We start from the raw sequence: 23,186 nt of genomic DNA on the forward strand, positions 1-23,186 counted from the left end.
TAACTCAACAAATTGAACTCTGGTTAAACCAAAGCCGGACTCTTTTTCTCTCACCAGCCGTTCAAACTCTCTCTTTCAAATTTCAAATTTCAAACTCTCTCTCTCACCAGCCCATCTGAAATTTCAAAGTTCAAACTCTCATCTTCAAGGATTTTCTCTCTCCATCCCACGGTCCTTACCGTCGCCGGTGCCACCAGCCATCGTGCTATTCTTTTCTCTCACCAGCCCATTTGAAAAATTGGGTTTCCTACCTAATCACCTTCATGCACTCCAACTGTTTGAAAAATTTCCTCTGAAAAAATTTGCACACACAAAAAGGATACCAAAGCCAATTCGCCCGCTGGCCACCGTAGTCGTTGTCATCACCGGTGGACTAATAACTCAAGCGAAGTGATTCGTTTGGTGGAGTGGGTAAAACTCACCGATGGACACAAAAATGATATCAAAGTGATTTGTTTCGCTAGCAAAGCGAAACGGGTAAAACTCGAAAGCCAAACCATCTCTGGCTCCCAAACTTTTTTTTTCCTCTCTTTTTCTATTTTACGAGTCTTTTTGCTTCTGAGTTTGATTTTCTTGGTGGGTTTTTGTGCAGAGAAAGTTTGCGTTGCCTTGTGAGGTTTGCAGAGGAAAAGGGTTTTATAAATGCAAACTGTACAATGGAAATGAAACCATAGAGTGGTCGCCTATGTATGACCCTGTAGCTATCAATCCTTACCTTTGCCCCACTTGCGAAGGAAATAGGTTGCTCTCTGATTATTTATTATTATTTATTTATTAGTTGGAGCTCTATTTCAAGTGCCTGGTCTACAATTTTTCTTTTGTGCTTTGTTTGGTTGCTGAGAAAACAATTTCCTTTCTGCTCTTTTATAAGTTGAATTGTAGGAAAAATGCATTGAACAGATTTGGGTAGTTTTTTTGACTGGTTTTTAGTTTCATTTTTAACAGTTTTTGAAGTATCCTAAAAAAGGTGTTATGTTCTAAAGACTTAAGATTTTATGTATTTAGAACTCTAATATGTATTGTTGGCAAACCATGATCAAAACAGGTTGTAGTCTTGTTTAGACTTGCTCAAAGTGTGGGCATTTTATGTAAAGTTGGAATCGAGTGGCTGCAGAAGTATTAGTGACTTCTGGCCTGGCTCGATCGATCAAAAATTAGACTCGATCGATCGAATCAGAATTTTCGAACTCAGCTCAAGCCCATTAAGGATTTGGGTTTTAGATCTACTTCTCCCACTATATAAAGGAAACTCTAGCCATGTTTTGAGAGTAGCTCTGGATGCTCTTGTTGCTTATATTTGCAATTTGTGTGAATCTCTTGTGAGATCCTTGAGGAGCTTTCCTTCACATAAACTTAGGGTTTTCAAGGTAGAGATTACTTCAACACCTTGATGATCAACTCAGTTGCTACCATTGGAGCTTAAAGAAACACAAGCAGGAGTGTTTGTACTTGATTGGAGAATCCAAGAAAGAAGGAGTCTGTGGATTCGAAACTTACACATGATCGTGTCAGTAAGTTCTATTGGTGGGTAGCATTAGGAAGTCGAGCATGGGTGCTTGTAAGTCCTTTTGTATGAACTTCGATTCTTTCATATAGTGGATTCAAGTTTACCTTGAGGATAGCTAGGTTAAATCCTCTCCAGGTTTTTTACCGGTTTGGCTTTCCTGGGTGATCATATCTTTGTGTTTTTTATATTTCCGCTGCTTTATATCTTGATATGATTATTTGATTGTGTTAACCTAGATTTGCATAATTTGACTAAATTAATCACTTGGCTAATAAACTAAGTTAATCCAATTGTTGTGTTTTTAAGGGGTCTAAAAGCCTAACAAGTGGTATCAGAGCGGGTAGCTCTTCTGTTTTAGATCTTTTGTTCTAAGAGCTAATCCTTGACCCCTGTTATCATGGATAATTTGAAGTGTCTTTCTGCTTATGTTTGTGATGCTTTGAATAAAAAGGACATTATTGTTTCTGTTGATTTTTTTGAGGCTTTGGAAACTTTTCGTAAGGAATTATCTAAATCTTTGAAAATTTCTAAGAAATTCAAGAAAGAGTTAAAATTGGCTAATCTTGGAAAAGAGGAATTGATTGTTAGATTAGATGAATCTAATAAAAAGAATGAATTTTTGAGAAATCAAATTTCCTCTCAAGATGAGAAGATGAAAAGCTTGGAACAAGAGTTAGTTGAATCTAAAGCTAAAATTCAAAATTTGACTAGTACCAAGCCAATTGTTGATAATAGAAGTGTTTGTGTTTCTCTTAAGCCTAAAACTAAGAAAGTTTATATCCCTCCTTTCAAGAGGAATAATAAAGAAAATAATTATTTTGCTAGGTTAGACAAAGGTAAAATTTCTGATGTAGACGCTGAAGTTTCTACACCTAAGTCTAAACCTACTATTAGAAAGCATAATAAATTTGTTTTTGTGCCTACTTGTCACCTTTGTGGTGTTGTTGGTCATATTAGACCAAATTGTTCTTTGTTGAGGCAAAAACCAAAATCTGAGACTAGATTTTCTGTTAGGAATACTGATATTCCTAAATTTGTTCTTGTTTGTCACTTTTGTGGTGTCTTTGGTTACATTCGTCCAAATTGTCATAAATTGAAATTTAAGCATTTTGTATTTCAATCTAGGATATGTGATGATATTTCTCCTGCCATAAGTCCATATAAATTGTTTCATATGCTTTTGAAAAATTTAAGCTTATTGGCTTGGGAAAGGAATTTGCAGGATTTTAGTCTTTCTCAGAAGATTGGTGTAAACCCTCAAATACACTCTGCTTCTCATGGATTTTCACCTACAAAGCCAAAGACTTGTGCTATATGGGTGAGAAAAGATTCTCTAAGGTGAGAGTTGCTGACTTGTCCCTGATTTAATTCTTTCAGTTGTTTGTGGACATGTTTTGTTTTTTGTTTTTGGTTGTTTTGTTTTTTAGGTTGTTTTTTTATTAAAAAACAAATCCAAAAACATTGAAAAATTTTCAAATATACAAAAATATTTTATTTTGAGTCTTGTTTTATTTTTCTTGAGGATTACATGAGTTAGAATATCTCTCTCTTGATTTAGAACATGCTTGACATTGTGGAGAAACTTGAATAGTATGTGTTATATAAGTACTAAGCTATTTTTAATTTTGTGTGAGTATGTACTAGTTTGCACATGTACTCATGGGTTAATTAAGAAATTGATATTTCTTGTTTGTGTACCCTTTATAGCTTAGTTAAGCATTGTCATGCATTGCATTTGCATTGTTCATTTAGCATAATATGTGCTTTTTTGTTTTTGTTCATATAGCTTTTAAAACCAAAAAGATTTTTGTGTTTTGTACTTCACATCTTGAATTTATAATCAATGATTGGCCATATTATCTTTACATAACAAGTTTATGTACCTTGTTTAGCTTTGATGAGTTTATTTATTGCACTTGACTAGTTGAAGTTTTGTAGTGCATGTTGTGTGGGAAAGATGTTTATGGTGTTTATTACTTTGTCTTAATCTTGAAGTCACTTGTTATTTGACTGTCGGACATGATCCTTTTGAGAAAGGTATGAATAACCATCGCACCACTATTCACTAGCCAATCATGAACACCTTAATACATATCGTAAGATTCTGTGCTCGAGAAAGTGTAGCACATGCACAAAAAGAACATAAGGTGAAGCCTCAGTTTAATTGTTTAATGCTTAAAATTGGTGTGTATATTATGAGGCAAAATTCAAGAAACTTACATGATTGCAAGCTTATGATCTAGGAGATGTGGGAGTTATATGATGTAACTCTTTAGGTGATAGTCTCTTTCAAATTCTATGTGATGAATTTTGTAGACTTTGTGATTGATTGCTATTCACATATCACTTCACATGTATCTCAAGCTTTTGCTAGTTGCACACACTACACAAGTTACTCTTTGCTAAACTTGGTACATTTTATTGTGTGTGATCTTGTTGTGGCCATCTAAGATTAAATATTCCTTGATCTTAATGCAAAATGTGTTTAATATTTGAGAAATTGGAAATTCTAAAGCTTGAATGTATCTGAATTGGGGATTTGTTCAAATTGGGTTCAATTGATGCAATTAGCTTATTGAATTGATGTAATTGATCATTATATTATGTATTCTAGCTTGTGTGATGATCAATTGGTCAAATTTTTCCTAAAAACTTAACAAGTGGTTTTAAATTTTTGGAGTTTTATTAGAAACTCTATGCTCAAGCCAATTTTGTGAATATAACTTATATTGAACTTAGTTTCACTGCATTAGAGCATGCATCATGACATTTTTTTTTAATGCATCATTTGTGTTTAGGATTCACATGCATTACATTGATTTTTGTATCCATCTTGCAGTTTTGCAGTCATATCTCTCATTGTTTTCACACATAGCATGCATACACTTTGCTAAATTGGGTAATCAACTTGATTTAAAAATTAATTGATTAATTTTTGAGTTTTGTACATTCTAGTATATGCTATTTCTTATGTGTGAACTGCAAAAAATATTTTTGTTAAGAAATATGATAGATAATTAATGTGCAAATATTTTTCTCTATTCATGCAACTGTTTATGGGTCACAGAGTGTCAAGTTTGCATTTATTAAAAGAGAGAATATTTTTTTCATGTGTATCCTCACCTTAGTTTTAAACTTTGGTTTGTGTGTTTTTATTTTCCCCACCTCCTAAAGTTTCCCCAAAATTGTTTTTTCCAAAAACTTGTTTTGTTTTTCCTATTTTTATAGGGGGAGAATTTTTTTAAACCTTTGTTGTTCATAAGGGGAGTTGTCTCTATTTTCTATAGAGTTGAAGTGGTTTGCGTCCTCTTGATTCTCTATTTTCTCTTATCCTTTATTGCGTATGGTGACTATTTACTCTTTGTATAAGTTGTCTTTGTCAATACGTGACAAAAAGGGGGAGAAATTATTGATTTATGGGAATCATGTTTGTCTTGTTTAGGGGGAGTTGAAATTATTTTTGAAAGGAGAGAATATAAATAAAAACTTTTTATTGTATCTAACTTAAGGGGAGAGTTAGTTTACTTATGTTTTTACTTATGTTTTTTGTTCACTGCTCATTGATTTATATTTATGAGTTATTTATGATATATGTCTTTGTTTTGTGTTTTGTGAAGTCAAGAATTTATTTGTTGATTTACTGTTTTTCTGTCACACATGCGTTCATGCGTTTTATTTAGTATTTCAAGAATATACAAATTGATTCAATTGAGCTACTGTTTACACTTGCAACTAATGGATAGTAGTTAGGATTGAATTTGTGTTATGAGCATTATTTTTGTAAAGGGCTTTTATTTGTAAACTTTGAACTTTTTAATTTGTGTTTTGTCACGGATTGTCAAAGGGGGAGTTTGTTAGGTTCCAAAGACTTAGAATTTTATGTATTTAGAACTCTAATGTATATTGTTGGCAAACCATGATTAAAACAGGTTGTTAGTCTTATTTAGACTTGCTTAAAGTGTGGGCGTTTTATGTAAAGTTGGAATCGAGTAGCTGCAAAAGTATTAGTGACTTTCGGCCTGGCTCGATCGATCGAAAATTAGACTCGATCAATCAAATCTCGGGCAGAACATTTTTCTGCAGAATTTTCCAACTCAGCCCAAGCCCATTAAGGATTAGGGTTTTAGATCTACTTCTCCCAATATATAAAGGAAACCCTAGCCACGTTTTGAGAGTAGCTCTGGATGCTCTTGTTGTTCATATTTGCGATTTGTGTGAATCTCTTGTGAGATTCTTGAGGAGCTTTCCTTCACATAAACTTAGGGTTTTCAAGGTAGAGATTACTTCAACACTTTGATGATCAACTCAGTTGCTGCCATTGGAGCTTAAAGAAACACAAGCAAGAGTGCTTGTACTTGATTGGAGAATCCAAGAAAGAAGGAGTCCGTAGATTCGGAGCTTGTACGTAGTCGTGTCAGTAAGTTCTACTGGTAGGTAGCATTAGGAAGTCAAGCGTGGGTGCTTGTAAGTCCTTTTGTATGAACTTCGATTATTTCATATAATGGATTCAAGTTTACCTTAAGGATAGCTAAGTTAAATCCTCCCCAGGTTTTTTACCAGTTTGGTTTTCCTGGGTGATCATATCTTTGTGTTCTTTATATTCCCGCTGCTTTTTATCTTGATATGATTATTTAATTGTGTTAACCTAGATTTGTGTAATTTGACTAAGTTAATCACTTGGATAATAAACTAGGTTAATTCAATTGTTGTGTTTTTAAGGGGTCTAAAAACCTAACAAAAGGGTTATGGAAATAAGTACATTATGCATGAGTTGAATTTACTAAATTTTTGTGTTTGTTTTTTGGAATGCTAATTTGAAGCAATTAGAAGTTCTAATCCGCCTTTTGAAACTCTTCATGATATTTGAGCATGAAAGCTCAATTTATTTGATAAAACATGTTTTGAGGAAGAGTTTACTTTTATGTGTTGTTTCGATGGTTTCTCATGATAGGGAACGATGTTGTCTTAACTGTTTTGGGAAGGGCTACAATTGAGTTGATTAAGAGACAGTTTTGAATCTTGCAAGTGAGTTGCATTTGTTGTGTTTTAGACCTCATTTGGAATTACTTTCAAATGCTTATATGCTCTTAATTTTTTACCAAGAAACTCTACCCTCAATGTGTGTGTTGTTCATGGTTGATGCATTGTTTCTTTTTTATTCTACTCGTGATGGGTGCATTGTTCTTTTAAATGTCAATGTCAAGTTTGCCTTGTAAAAGTACAATGTTGGCATGCTTTGACTTGAAATGCTACTATTTGCTAATCTTGGTCCCATATTCTGTTTAGGGTAAAAATTATGGACAATATGGACAAAGTGATGGGTGCATTGTTCTTTTTTCTTGCATATGATTAATGATGCCATATACAAACAATATTGAAAAACAAGTAACAATAATTTTGTGTATCATAGTGCAAGGCTTCGAGTAACAATTGATTGCAAGCCAGAAAATGGACACTTCAAGACAAGAGGGGTAGGGAAACTCGATGAAGAAGTTTCATGTTATTATAATCAAAGTGTTTATTTCAATAGAATTCTTGTTATGTGATCAAAGTGTACATTTTAATAAAATTTGTTCATTTTTTTCATTAAATTCTCTTATTGTCTATTCTATTGGATTGAATTTTGATTGTAATGCCAAGTAACTCATAGGGGTGCAACCCAAGTACACAGATTAGGTGAGCAATATAAAAGAAAGTGATTAACTGTGAGCAATGTACACAGAAAATAACTATGCAGAAAGTGATTAATTGTGCAGAAAGTGATTAACTATGCAGAAAGTGATTAAAAGAAAGTGTACAAACAATATTAAAAGAAAGTGATTAACTATGAGCAATGTACACAGAAAACAACTATGCAAAAACATAAACAATTCAGAAGCAACTTTGCAGAAACACAAACAATGTAGAAGCACAAAAGCACAATTAGTGCAGAAAACAACTATGCAGAAACGCAAACAATGCAGAAAACAACTATGCAGAAACACAAACAATGTAGAAAACAACAACCAAGCAGAAACACAATGTAGAAACAGAAACAGTGCAGAAAAAAACTTTGCAGAAACACAAACAATGCAGAAAACAACTATGTAGAAACACAAACAGTGCAGAAAACAACAACCATGTAGAAACACAATGCAGAAACACAAATAGTGCAGAAAACAACTATGCAGAAACACAAACAGTGCAGAAAAAACAACTATGCAGAAACACAAACAATAATTATGCAGAAACATAAACAGTAATTATGTAGAAACAGTAATTATGCCTACAAAAACAGTAATTATGCAAAAAAACATAAAAATTTTTGCAACAACAAATAATTATGCAGAAATTAACACCATGCAAAGATACATCGAACATGCAAATCACTGTCAGTTGGTAACAAAAGGAAATTTATGGATCATCACAACTTTAATTTTAAAGTAAGAAAATTACAAAACTAAAACACTTGGTCACAAATGTGACTAAGTTTGAACATTTGAATGTAACCAAATGTGACTAAGTTTTGGACCATCAAAACTCCAGTCCTAAACTAGGAAAATTACAAAACAAGAGCACTTAATTTTGTCGAGGGACCATTAAAACTTTCTTGAGTCAAGGGACCTCCACTTGCAACACTTCCTTGAGTCAAGAGACCTCCTGCACTATTAATTTTGTCGTTGGAGCCTACAACACTTGATAGACTCTCTAAATGTGATGCTAATGCAACACTTGCTGATGTGCCTTCCTGATGTGATGCAGAACTTGTAGAAGTCGACTACAAAAAAACCAATTACACATTACACATATCACAAGCTTAACATTAAAATGATCAAATCATGCATCTAAACCATTATTAACATCTTTACCATTAAAAGTTGTGTAAAACTAGTAATATTTCCAGAAGAGATATCCTCAGTTTTCTTTTGTGCCATGATGTCATGTGCATATATTTCCTGTAAAAATTGTACTAGTTTAGCAACAATAATAGTATACTATATTAATGTGTAAAAATAAAATAGAATGGTGAAAATAAGGATAATTTAGAAGATTACCTCCTGCACTTTTCTTTTCTTTGTTTTCTTCTTTCATGTACCTTCCTTTGGTTTCCTCATCTTTTCTATCCATGATTTCATCCTACGCTTTTTATTACGATAAACCTCTCTTTTCTTTATCCCTTTTGGTACAATCGTAATCGAAGCACATAATTGATCTTCTTTGTTTGCAAAATCGGTGGAAGGCCTAATGATGTCTTCTGCTACATTAGCTTTGCAATTCCTAAGGTCACAAAGGTTTTTTTTTTTTTTTTTTTTTCAAATCTACAATTGCTAAGCTTAGAATATTATGGCCTTCTTTAGTTTCAAATGCCTCATACACCAATTGAATATATTTTGGACATAAATCTCGATATCGATCTACATATTCCAATCGAGTATCCAGCTTAATGTTATGTTTTGTGCAATTTTTTCCGCTTCCATTTTTTGCATCTCTTCTCCACCTCTTCATAATATATCTATTAGGAATCAACTTGATATCCAATACATCAAGAACTTTCAAACCATGCCTACATAAAATACCAAAGACTCAAACTTTCTGCAACTACAAGATAGAGTCTCATTTAATGGATTCCACATGAGCTCACATTTTCCATTTTGATTGAAAACTCCAACCACATAACTACATGTTTGACTCACATTGCATTCTAGGATGGAAAGTGCCATTACCTCTTCAACTTCTGTCTGAAATAAATCAAACAACTTAGGCGTGTACACTGTTGCTACTTGGTTAAGCATAGGAGAGCTTTTGAGCTTCAATCCTGGAAATTTCTGTCTAGAGTTGTATTCTACTTCTAACTCCTTATCCCGCTTTTGATTGACAACTGTTTCAAAATGAGTGAAAAACTCTACTATATTGAGACTAGTACGCAAGCAGTCCTTTAAGTTAGCATTGAAACCCTCACTAAGCTAGGTTGTCTTCATTCCTGCAGTGAAAGTTCTCTTAACATATGCTTGGGCCCATTTTTCCTTCAATTTAAATAGGTCAATTAGCTATTTATTTTCACGAACATCGTACTTATCTAGCATTTCATTCCAAGCTGTAAGAAACTCATCTTCACCATTATACTCATAGATACATGCTAAGAAATCAGCGTTAAATTGAGACTCATTTTTGAGTAAATGACCCAAGTGTTTCTCAGCATTCTGCCACATATGCCAACTACACAATGCATGATATGTCTTAGGCATGACTACTTTTATTGCAGCTGACATTGCTGCATCTTGATTGGCTCCTTTTTAGACATTGCTTCTAAGAAGGTCTCAAATAACCATACAAAAGATTCAATTGTTTCATAATATAAAAGTGCACCTCCAAATACAACAGTTTTTTTATGGTGATTGAGACCCAAAAATACTCCAAGTGGCCTTGCATCTCTATTTGTACCATACATTGTATCAAACGTTATTACATTACCAAAGTGGCTATAGTGAATGATCATTCTTGCAACGGTCCAAAAGATATTAGTAATCAACTCTTCACAGTCCAATTGAGTAGCGAAATAATATGAAGGATTTTCCTTAAGTTGACGACTGAAATATCTTCCCAAGCTAGCAGCTGCCCCATGCTCTATGTCTCTCTGTTGCTTAGTGCATAAGTAGTTTTTATGATCTTGCTTGGTAAAACCAAGATTATTATGTCCGCTAACTTGCTTACTAAGAAGCTCATAAGATTGCTTTAATCTTAATCCCGATTCATGTGCCAAATTAATTTCAATAGCATGAGTTGCAGCCACTTTCCGTTGTGATGGCATCATGTGCACAGTTGATGGAAGGTGGAGATAGTGGTTATGCTCAACAATAAATTCACTCACCACATATTTTTTACTATCTCGATTAAGTACAATAACCAAACGTGCTTCATAACCACATCTTGTTTCTACTCGTGGATTCTTTACATTCTGATCTCTCTTGTCTTTGCCTCAAACTCCCTCCTTCGCACACACAAATCTCCTTGAAGTAACCACTCCAGTCTTTTTACCTTTATTTACATACTCTTTTCTAATACTAAAACCAGCCTTTTTGCCATATTCATTATAAAAATCATATGCAATCTCATCCGCTTCAAACTCTATCCCTTTAAATGGGGTAGATTCCATGGGCACATTAGAAGGAACATGTATTCCCATCATTATCCTTAGAAAAAATTGAACATAAATTTATTATAACTTTCACCTATCATTTGTTTTCAAAATAGAGATGATGTGAAAAAAAAATGAAGATGTAATGAATGATCAACATAGTAATGAGGATGTACCTCATATGAGAGAGATGTTATATATCTTTGTTACTAAACATAAAAATTAAAGATGACCAAGCATGATTTCAACTCAGCTCACTTAAAGGCCAGTCAATTTAAACATGACAGTAATAAACACGTTCTTTAAAATCTTGCATCCATAATATGCTATCAAGAATCATTATAAAGGAATCTTCTTATTATGATTAAAGAACTTATTTATTAGGAGTTTTTTTTTTTTTTTTAAAAGAGAGAAATTTATTAGTTTAAATATCTAAACCTTGTGATCAACACCACAGCAATATCCTTTTGATCACCTCTTTATATATGTCCATAATCCACATTAAGCGTACAAGTAATCATTTTTTAATTTCACATAAACTCATCATTGGTACTATTTTCTTATGAACCGATTATAATAGACTATATTAACAGTTGTGGAAATATATATATATATATATATTTTTTTTAAAAAAAATTATGCCACTAAATTTATTGATTACACTATGAATTAGGATCATGTGTGTAAGGATTTTAGTGTTGATCCATTCCATAACATTTTATGGTAATAAATTCAAATTTATTAATGTAATTTTATCCGGTTGAAAATCTAGTTAGTTTTTTAGTTTATACTTTCCGAAGTGGTTTCTCCATTAAAGATTTTCTTCCTTGATTTTCCACTTCGTCACCAAATGTTATGTCATGCTAAATTGTGCTTTTTATATTACTTATTGATTTGTTAATTGCTTAACTATAGTGAAAAATTGTCTGAGTGGAACACTTCACCAATATAATTTGATAATTTTTCTCATTAATTCACATTGGGGTCTAAACAGAAATTTCAATGTTCAATCTTATTTAATTATATGAAATTTTTAAGGAAGACTCTAACTTGCATCTAGCCATCAAAACAACAATATAAACTCAACAAGACAACAATATAGTGACTTCATGCAGTGAGTATGAAAGTTCAAAAAAAAGTGTATAAAACACCATTGAACGTTTAGACCCCAAATTATAAAATATCAATTCAAGCTTATAATCAAACAATTAATGTGCGGAACATTAACATAAGCCAATCACAGAATTGATATCAAATCTATGCCAAATATAAACACATCCATAGCCGTAAATATAAGGCAAAGATAAAGGGAAGGAAGATGCAAACACACAGACAACACATGATGTGTTATCGAAGAGGAAACCGAAGTCCTCGGCATAAAACCTCTCCGCCGCCCTTCAAGCGGTCAAATAATCCACTAAAGAATGTAGTTGGGATACATAAACAACAGAAGACCCTCCAAGCCTAATTTATCCAAGTACCTAAGCCCTCCAAGCTTCTTGCTCCAACGAGGTTACGCCGAACCTATTTCTTCTTTAGCTTCCAGGATTCCGCTACTAGACCATAGCATCAACCAATGTATATTGGTTCCTTCCAAACTGCTTCCCTTAGCACTAAATGAACCTTCTCACAGACGTAGGTGTGATGAGATAAGGATTTGGACAATGACCTCTCAAGGATATGACAATGGAGAGGAAGAGAGTAGAGGAATTTGTAGAGTCTCTAAGTTAAAGATTGGAGATGAGGCAATCTTGTTTTTCTCTAGGGTTTCTCTCATAAAACTCTCTCTGGAAGCTCTATTAATTTAGTGGGTATAAGGGTCTATATATAGTGGTGTGTGTTTGGAATACGAAGAGTCAGTTTTTGCCAAACAGGGCTGATTGGCGGCTTGACTTCGCGGCTTGTCCAAGTCCGAGTTCAAGTCACGATGTAACGGCCTGGCCAGCTTGAAAATTTTGTCCTGTAATGCGACAGCTGGCGCGACCCTTCAGCTTCCCTGTGTGCATCTCACGTGNTTATTTGAAGCTTCCAATCATGTTAGATGATCCAAGCACTCCAGCTGCACCTCCTTAGACATTTAGGCATGGTCCTTTAGCTCCACTTTAATTCTAGTTTGGCCTCCATTCTCTCACAAATTCCTGTAAACTCATCTTTCTCACATGATTTCCTGAAAGTAGAAAATTACACACAATGAATAGCATCTTATTCAAGAAATTATGTAAAGATAAATAATAGGGACTAATACAAATCATGGCTTAATTATACAAATTAAGCATAGTAATAAGGAGATAACGCCCACATAAATATATAACAAGTACACATTTTAAGGCGTTATCAGTTTGCTACACTATGGTTAATGTTTTGGTTTAAACTCATGGATCTGGTTACTTTTGAAACTTCTTTAAACTCATGGATCTGTTTACTTTTGAAAAACTTCTTGGTACATTGGTATTATATATAAGATGTTATTCAGATATTTTTGGTACGTTTGTACTTCTACTTATGTCGCTTTTATGTTATTTTGTACCCATGCTTTGTAGCTTTTGTACTTATTGTTAAATGTTTTACATTTTCTTTAAGTACATCACTCTTATGCCCTTGTTGGATTTTTATCCTTGATGCATTTACCTAGTGTTTATGCATTGGTTGAGTGCTGGACATGCAAATGATACTTTGCAATTGATCGCATTGTGCTTTATTCTTTATTCTTTTTTTCTTGATCGCATTGTGTTTGCTCCATATGCATTACAAGTTTTCTGCATACAATGATCATACTGTGTTATTGTGTTTTAGGAGATACTTGTTGGCTTCATTCTGTGCCAAATTTGCTTGTAATTCAGCATTTAGAAACCTTGTATTTAGGTGGGAATCATGTAAGGGTAGTCTATGAAAGAGTGTGAAGAAATGCTCAAGACTGTGTAGTGAAGTAAGAACTTGCGACTGAATCTCGCGGGTGGCTCGCGACTGGCAAGCTGCCAAAAGAAGCACACGAGTGAAGCATGCAGAGAAGCTGAACCATCATGCCAGCTGTAGCACTACAGGACAAAAAGTCTAGATTGACCATTCAGTTAGCTCACAGCTTGAACTCGCGACTTAGTCAAGTCGCAAGGCCAAGTCGCCAGCCAGCTTTGTTTTGGAAAAACTGACTTTTCGCATTCCTTTCTCACTCTAGTATAAATATCCCTTAAACCCATGAAATGTAGAGAGCTTCTAGAGAGAATTTTGAGAGAGAAACCCTAGAGAAAAATAAGATTGACTCATCCACAATCTTTACATAGTGACTCTTTAAATTCCTTTACTCTCACCATCTCTATTGTTACATCCTTGAGAGATTTATTACCCAAATCCTTTTCTCACTATACCCATATCTGTTAGAATACTTTTTGGTGCTTTGGGAAGCAGTTTGGAAGGGACCAATGGATATTGGTTGATGCTATAGGCTACAGCGGAATCCGGTAAGCTAAAGAAGACAAAGGTTCGGCGTAACCTTGTTGGAGCAAGAAGCTTGGAGGGCTTAGGTACACTAGATAGATTAGGCTTGGAGGGTTTTCTGCTATTCATGTATCCCAACTTCATTCTTTAGTGAATTATTGACCGCTTGGAGGGTGGTGGAGAGATTTTATGCCAAGGGCTTTGGTTTCCCCTTCGATAACACATCGTTATGTTGTCCTTGTGTTTGCATCTTTCTTCCCTTTATCTTTGCCATTTAATTTCTGCTGTGGATATGATTTTATTTGGTTTAAATTGTTTATCAATTTTTTTTATATGCTTATGTTCATTTTCCGCACATATATTGTTTGATATTAAGCTTGCATTGGTAATTTGTAAATTGGGGGTCTAAATGTTCATAGTGTTTTATACGCTATTTGAACTTTCAATCCGGACTTTTACCCCCGTTATGGGGATAGAAGATTATAAATCAAAAAAATCTTAGCCATAACTATTTTAATATGTTAAATATATTAGTAATGTGATGTGTTATACCATGTTGTATATGTTAGAGTAGATGTGGAAGGGGAAGCATAGAATATGAACACCAGAACATAAGGCTTACGTGGTTCAGACTTGTTGGCCTACATCCACGGAGGAATCCCTTAAGGGCTACATTTTTATAATGTAAGAGTGTAGTACAATAACCTGTGTTACAATGAACCCCAACATGAGTATATATAGACGACTAAACCCTAGACTACTAATACAAGTAGGAGTGAACTTGGGCCTATTACATTAGGCTAATATGTTCTAATATATCTCTAACACCCTCTCTCAAACTCAAGGTGGAAGTTCGATGAAGGCTTGAGGTTGGATAAGCATGAGAAGATCACTTGGAGATACCTTGAAGAAACCACAATGAAGACGTGCCAATTGACTAATTTAGGAGCTTCAAACGAAGAAATGGAGTCTAAAATTGGAATCTACGCGAAAAACTAGTAAGATAGGCCCTTTTGAAAATTTTAACTTTTGGTCAAAAGTCAATGCAAAAGTCAAAGTCAACAGTTAGTACTCATGGGTTAGATCTAGGTCGGGTCGGTCCCGGTCAACGGTTAGCTAGATGACGTTGTACTGACGAGGTGACATTACTGACGTTGCAAGCTACGTGGCTACTGACGTAGCTAGGGTTGATGTGGCTTTTGATGATGTCATTGATGACATTGGCACGGTTCATCAGCACGTGCGTTATCCACTGGCATGTGGAGTCGAGACCAAAATTTTGGGAGGCGCGTGAGGGCGCATGTACTGTCGTATGAGGGTTAGATTCTCGAGCTACGTAGACTGGCAGATGACAAGGCCTTTATGGCGGTGAGTGTGTCCAAAAGACAACCTAGGAGTGAAGAATCTATTGCGACATGTGGAGTGAGTGCTGGAATCTTGGTCGGCGGGTGCAGATCCTTATGGAGACTAGTTTCCTGGGTTTTGGTCTTGAGAGGCCGTGGAGCACATCCGTATGGTTGGTTTCATTAGGCGAAGCCTCGATTTGCACAAATATGAAAGGGAGAGGCACGGATTGCTTAGGCCTGAGAATCTTGACACAGCAGTGAGCCATGGCAGTTGCATGATGCCGTGGAGTCTAGATTTGAAGTTAAGCAGGGGCATTCTGAATCTCTGCTATGCATGTATGAATCTTTTTTGTTGTGTAGAGATGTTTGTTTGATGCCAATAATGAAGTTTGACTATGATGCCATGTTAAATATATTAGCAATGCGATGTGTTATACCATGTTGTATATGCTAGAGTAGATGCGGAAGGAGAAGTATAGATTATGGAACACCAGAACACAAGGATTATGTGGTTCAACCTTGTCGACCTACATCCACTGAGGAATCCCTTAAGGGCTACATCTTTATTATGTAAGAGTGTAGTACAATAACCTATGTTACAATGAACCCTAACATGAGTAAATATAGGCGACTAAACCTTAGACTACTAGTACAAGTAGGAGTGGGCTTGGGCCTATTACATTGGGCTAATATGTTCTAATATATCTCTAAAATAATATTTCAGCAAATATATAATTAAAGACTTTAAAAAAAACTCACACATCAGTCCCGACACACTACCAAAAAAATTTAACTTTCAACTCTACCTCACCACATCCAGCGAGATACAATTCCTCGCTACTAGATTTAGAATTCTCTCTCTCTCTCTCTCTCTTGACTCTTAGTTTTTCTCTCTTTCTCTCTTCTCTCTCCATCTTTCCTTCATGCGCCAATCAGCATAAATCGGTGGTGGCAGTGCTAGTTTTGTCTCGATTTGGCAGAGGTGGTAGATGTTGTGATCTGGCGTGGTGGATTTGGGTGTTTGAAAGTTGATTTCTATGGGTTTGTGGGTTTTTTGGCGTGAAGCTTATGGTTTGTGGGTTTCTATAAGTTGATTTTTATGGACACCTATTTCACTCTAAAATTTTGCTGAAGGCTGAAGCTGATGTGAATGCTCTTAGATCCCTCATTATAGCAACTAGGTTATTTATGGAAGAACCAAAATCAAGGAAATCCCTAATGAGAGAGGTTTATATATGGAAGAATTGAAATTTAAAACAAGTATGAAAGTGATCTCTTACACTCATAAACACTTCATTAACTTAGGCATTGGAGCAACTAGGCTGATATGACATTGATCGCCAATGTCATTTTGAGATTTCTTTAATTTTGTGGATGTTCGTTTGGCTGGTCAACTATATGACCTCTAATTCATCATTAGATAATCTTTAAAAAAAAAATGATCAATCTTTTACGATCTCAATTACGGGTGGAGCCAAGAATTTTTGCTTGAGAGGTGGAGTTATAATACAAAGATGGTAGTCAATACCTGTATGCATGCATGCATGCACATGCGTGCGCACACACATATATGCTTACTTTTTAGAATTGATATTTAAAAAAAAAAAAGTGAATTTAAAAAAGTTGTCTAGTTTGATACTAAACATTTACTTATATATAAAAAAATAGCTTATTATCTCTTATTAAGTTATGAGTAGTGACAATATCTTTTAGACTAAAATTCATTTAATATTATGCATCTTCAAATAGAATCACTTAAAATTTTCATTTTGAGTGTAAAATGACCAAATTGTCTATCAAGGTGAACAAGAAAATTACAATAGAACCAATGAAGTCTTCAAAACCACAAATGATCCAAAACTTTCTCAAATGTAAGAGTCAATTTTACAATAAAAAATTAAATAGGGAGAAAAAAAAAACTTATTTCTATAACTACAGAACAAATTGCTAAAAACTTTTTTAAGGAATTATTTATTATTAAGGAAATAATTGGATTTTTTTTTGGGGGTGGGGGGATGCCCCCAAGCTATATGGTAGTTACGCTCCTATTCTCAACCCAAGAGGACAATTTCTTACCTCTTAACCCTTTCTCTTTAAAAATTTCACGTTTAAACCCCGCACACACACAACTTACTATTGATTTTAAAAAATTAATCAATACCAAGTTCAAGTTGTTAATTAGGCGGTTATAAGTGTAATGTGGATAAAACAATCACAACTAGAATAATTACCCTCACAAGATGAGAAATTGTTCACGAAGTGAAAACCCAACAGTAAGACCTAGCTTAGTTCGGCAAATCCACTATGAAAAAGTTGCGATATAACTTGACTTATAAGTTCTCCTGTACAAGTAACTTAACACTATATTCAACCTCTACACCCTTGCTGCAACTATTGACCCAACCTATCTTTAAAGTAATCCAACATCACAAGTCGATTGCTAGCTGACAGCAAAATTGATTTTTGTATACAAAATTGCTAGCTGGCCAAATCGTCTTATGGCCGCGTTTTTTGGACCTAAGGCCGTGTTTGTAAAACGTGGCCACAAAAGTTTTTTTTTTTGGTAGTGTTAGTCTCTATGATTTCCAACAACACAGGTGTAGATCTTGTGTTGGGTGGTGAATTCTCCTCCCAATGATTTCACAATTGGAGAGGGTTGGAAGACAAGAATATTGAGTTCAAAGATTTTTTATTTTATTTTATTTTATTTTATTTTTTGCTGCTGTCTTCCTTCTCTAGAGTTTAGGGTTAATTTGCATATATTTATGTAAGGTATTGGGCTAGAGTTTGTCGCTAGAAAGACAATTGGAGCAAATCTCAAAATATTTTGTAGCAGGATTTTTGGGAAAAAATTGGCCTTTGCTCTTTTTAAAAAAACAATCCAGCATTTTGCCTTCTTTCTTAAACTAATTAGGAAAATGCCCTTCTTTTGAAAATCAATTTTTTCAAAATCGAGTTAAACCCTATAGCGGCATTTTTAAGGAACTTATAGTGACATTTTAAGGACCTATAGTGGCGTTTTGTAACTCGACCTCCATGAAGCCGAGTTATATGTAAAAAAAAGAAAAAAAATTTGCATGTAACTCGACTTTATGGAAATTTATTTACAAAATGCCATTATAGGTCCTTAAGACGTCAATATAGGCTCTTTAAAAACGCTGCTATAAGGCTTCAGAATTTTTTTTTTTTTTTTTATAACTCGATTTTAAGAAAATTGAGTTTCAAAAGATGGGTATTTCCCTAATTAGTTTGGGAAAGGGGGCAAAATGCTGGATTTTTTTTTTTGAAAGGGGTATTTGCCCATTTTCTCTAGGATTTTGGTCGATTGAGAGTTTACCGAGATTTTTTGCCTAGAGCTTGGATGACCGAGGATGTGCTCGCATGACCAAGAATTCCAATTTCACACTACCGAGCTTGTCTTTTGAATTTAGCCCTCAATACCTTTTGTACATCACAAAATTAAAACTCAACATTTGACCAAAAAAGAAAAAAAATGTCATGAAATTAACCATCATCTAGAAATCCAAACATCTTTTTTCATCATTTTTCCCTAGTATAATATTTCAGCCACGATGAAGTGGGTCCTGCCCTCGATGGTCCATCCACAAAACAAGACATGGAAAACAGCCTAACCTCAACAACACGATTTTCCACAAAGAATTGGACCAGAAATTGGGTCGATGAAGATGGAGTCAGGCTTAACCAATCCATTTTGTCCTGCTAGAATAGTATAGTCCAGTTGAACCCATAACACTTTCCTATATATAGTTACATACACACCATTGTTTTGAACACACATTCTCAAAGCAAAAAAAAAAAAAAAGAAAAAAAAGAAAAAAAAAAATTGAACACACATTCTCAAAGCAAAAAAAAAAAAAAAGAAAAAAAAGAAAAAAAAAAGAAAAAAAAAAAAGCTCTTTACTTTGATACTTTTCTTAGCTTTCTTCTTGCTTGGTTGTAATGGCGATGTTAGCAGCCTCATCAGCTCGTCTCTTTTTGAAAGTATGCTTAAACATCGAAACGATCAAGGATGTAGTAATGGATTCTACACTTACAATGCTTCATAACTGCTGCCCAATCTTTTAGTGCCTTTGGCACAACTGGTGATATTACTACACGTAAAAGGGAGCTTGTGGCTTTCTTTGGTCAAACCTCTCATGAGACCACAGGTTATTTACTTAGTTTCCGTACTGGACAAAATTGGCACATGCTTTTTTTGGGCAAAATAAGTAGCATTTTGCTCCAATTTTCAAACTAATTAGGAAAATGTCATTCTTTTGAAACTTAATTTTCTCAAAATCGAGTTAAAAAAAAAAAAAAATCTGAAGCCGTATAGTGGTGTTTTAAGGAGCCTATAGTGGCGTTTTAAGAACCTATAGTGGCGTTTTGGAACTCGAGCTCCATGAACTCGAGTTATAGGTAATTTTTTATTTTTTATTTTTTTACCTATAACTTGAGTTCATGGAGCTTGAGTTCCAAAACGCCACTATAGATCCTTAAAATGTCACTATAGGCTCCTTAAAAACGCCACTATAGGGCTTAACTTGATTTTAAGAAAATCGAATTTAAAAAAAGGGGCATTTCCCTAATTAGTTTAGAAAATGGGGCAAAATGCTGCTTATTTTGCTCGAAAAGAGCATTTGCCAATTTTGTCATTTCATTTCTATTTGAAGTAGTATTAAGGACCTAACAAGGTGTTTCAATTAGTCACAACTATTGTCCCTAGAATTACTCTAATTACAACAAGTGAAAAATATTGTGTCCCTAGAATTACTCAAAGAGTTATAGTTTTACAAAATGAGAAGAACAAACATGCCATTATTGTAATAAGTATCTCCAATATAATATAATATTTAAGTATGTGTTTGGTATCACATATTTTTCATATAATTAAGAATACTAGGCTGTACCACCGCACATTTTTAGTGCGTTGGTCACTCCACAAGTATAAGTGCTTGTGGGGTGTGTGAGGCAAGAGTCAGGGTTTAAGTCTCCAAGAGGGAACTTAACACACATATGTACTTAAATTAGGCTAGAGTAGAATTTTTATCTTGTATTAAAAAGAAAAGAAAAGAATGATAGGCTGTAACTTTTACTAATATATAAAAACATACATAAGTTATGATAATGAGGTTGTCTTACCAAGGTAAGTGAGGTAGTCATCTCAGCTTTCCAGTTAGCTTAATTGGTAAAGTTTTTTGTTATCGAATACTAGTTGTTTGTTTTAATTTATGGGATTGGCTTAATTTTAATAGCAAAAGATGATTATATTTTGTGTAGGAGGGTGGTCTACTGATGGACCATATGCATGGGGATATTGCTTTGTTAGGGAAGTTAACAAGCAATCCGGAGATCAATATTATGGTCGAGGACCTATCCAACTTACTCAATAAGTCTTTAACATAATACAATTTTTTTCAATTATAAGTTAAGAATGCAATTTAATTTTAATACAAACTTTCACAAATATGGTTGATATGATTTGTTGTGATTGGTACATAATAAAACTCATGTTAATGGTGGAATTAGATGAAATTGATATTGCTCATGTCACAACAAGTATATATGTCAACAATTGGGAAAAATATGTGTCAATAGTATTACTATGATACACAAATCAAAAACTTTGATCTTGACTTTGATCATTTAATTGACATGTTAGCAACTACAACTACGATCAAGCGGGAAAAGCCATTGGAGTCAATCTCTTAAACGATCCAGATCTTGTAGCCAAAAACCCCATCATATCATTCAAGACAGCCATATGGTTTTGGATGACCGCGCAAGGAAACAAACCATCTAGCCACGATGTCATCACTAGAAATTGGAGACCTTCTTCTGACACTTCAGCTGGTCGAGTGCAAGGTTATGGTGTAATCACCAACATTATCAATGGTGGGATCGAATGTGGCCGTGGATATAATGATAATGTGGCTAATAGGGTTGCTTTCTAACTCATTAACACGTGGTCCCTTAGCAAGAGGCGGTGTATCTTGTACCCGGCATATATGCCGGGTACAGGATATACAAAATCCCCTAGTAGCCTCATGACCCAATTTTGGTTATTGGCAAAAAAATCAGAAGCACCGAATCAACCTTTTCTATTTCCCATGAATCAACCTTTTCTATTTCCCATTTCTATTTCCCATGAATCAACCTTTTCTATTTCCCATTTCTATTTCCCATGAATCAAACTTTCTGTTTCCCATGCATTGCCGTTTGTCAAAGAGAAATATCTTCAAAAAAAAAAAAAAAATATATATATATAATTTTTTTTTTTTTTTTTTTTTTTTTTTTATAAATTAATAAATAACATGTAGGTTATGTGAAGGGTTGGAAGACTATATACAGCTATGCTATGGACTAAGTTCATATCAAGAGTGAATGAAGAAAATAGTTAAAAGCAAAGAGTGTTGTGTGAGAGAGTGAATTCAATAATATTCCTAAATACTTGAGAAATTTCGGGCCAAAGAAAGGTGTTCTTCTGGTGGAGCTTTGGGCTTGAACACTTTGTGCAGAAGCTGTTCGAACCACACAACATTTGTTGGGTTGTTGTATCCTGGGGGAGACAAGTCAGAGAAGGTATGCACCGGTTACAAAGTTTAGCCAACCAAGGGCTTGAATCTCCCTAAAGAGAGCGAGTGTCGTGCCTCAGTCTAAATAGTGTTGTGTAATTTCTCTCTTTAAATTAATAATATTCAGCCTACTATTCAGTTTCTCTTAGTGTTGTTTCCATTATTATTGTGTTTGCACCAACACATGGCATTCGTTCTCATCTAGGGAGTATATGCTTAAACACGTGAAGCAAATCTAAGAGCTATATATATTCAGTATCACCCCCAAAAAAAAATGTTTATATTGGAGGGCACTTTTTTACAGGGCTGACTCTAGTCTTTGGTAATTACTTAGGCTATTGTCTAAGACTTTTGGTAGAAAAAGATCCAAAGTAGTATGTAAATAATTGGCTTTACGTTTTACCCCAAAAAAAAAATAATTAGAAGAATATAGATGGGCTATATATATGTCCTGGATCCGCAACGCAAAGAAGGCACCAAAAATTGCGGGTCGATAAATATTTAATCCAATTGAAAATTTAAATTGTTTCACAAACAATAAAATGATAAGTGCATCTAGTAATCATTTACCATAAATTTTTCCTATTGGTTTGTGTCTTCAATTTTGGTAAACTAAATTGTAATCTAAAATGTATTAATGAGACAACTGGATTGGAGGAACATTGCATTGAAATAGCAAAAGAATCATAGGGCTACCAAGAGAGCCTTAGGAAACCCTAAAGTATTCATAGTGACTAGAGTAGAGACTTTAAAACACTCTAATTTGCATTAAGCAAAAAAATAGACTAAAATATAAGAAAATTTTCAAAAATATATAAATTTGAGAAAATTACAAATTCAAATCCTATGAACTCTAGAAGATTGTCACAAAACAAGAAAAAAAAAATTTAGTCTTACGGAAGATGTCTTCCCTCCTCTCACAGAAGGTGTGGACATTATACCATGGGTCTCATACGTACTAAGGTTTACATCTCTTGTGAGAAGAATGATTTTTCCCATAAAAATGAATAATTTCTTTCAAGACATACCAAAACTTATTCTAACTTTTAAATTGAGAGTTATAATAATTTTTTTAACCATAAATAGCAAAAACAGCTATTAAAGGCCTAAATGAAGGAATTTGGTGGCAAAATAGCATAAGTCTTGGTCATGAGTTCCTCATAGAAATTCCATTCAAGTCACCAAATTTTATGCAATTTGATCATTTGTTC

General features: G+C 34.2%; 1 protein-coding gene and 1 pseudogene across 1 annotated transcript; both read left to right on the plus strand.

Annotated features, from left to right (window-relative positions):
• LOC112030220 (endochitinase-like) overlaps positions 1-23,186 on the plus strand; it is a 31,535-nt pseudogene that overhangs the window by 7,137 nt on the left and 1,212 nt on the right.
• On the plus strand, positions 15,568-21,354 carry LOC111999044 (acidic 27 kDa endochitinase-like). The gene is given in 5 exon segments (XM_065763823.1): positions 15,568-15,736; positions 19,340-19,456; positions 19,459-19,569; positions 20,681-20,789; positions 21,063-21,354. Coding segments are annotated over 5 exon segments (798 nt in total).

This window comes from Quercus suber, unplaced genomic scaffold, assembly GCF_002906115.3.
Source record: "Quercus suber isolate HL8 unplaced genomic scaffold, Cork oak 2.0 scaffold_526, whole genome shotgun sequence".
NCBI classification, from domain to species: Eukaryota; Viridiplantae; Streptophyta; class Magnoliopsida; order Fagales; family Fagaceae; genus Quercus; species Quercus suber.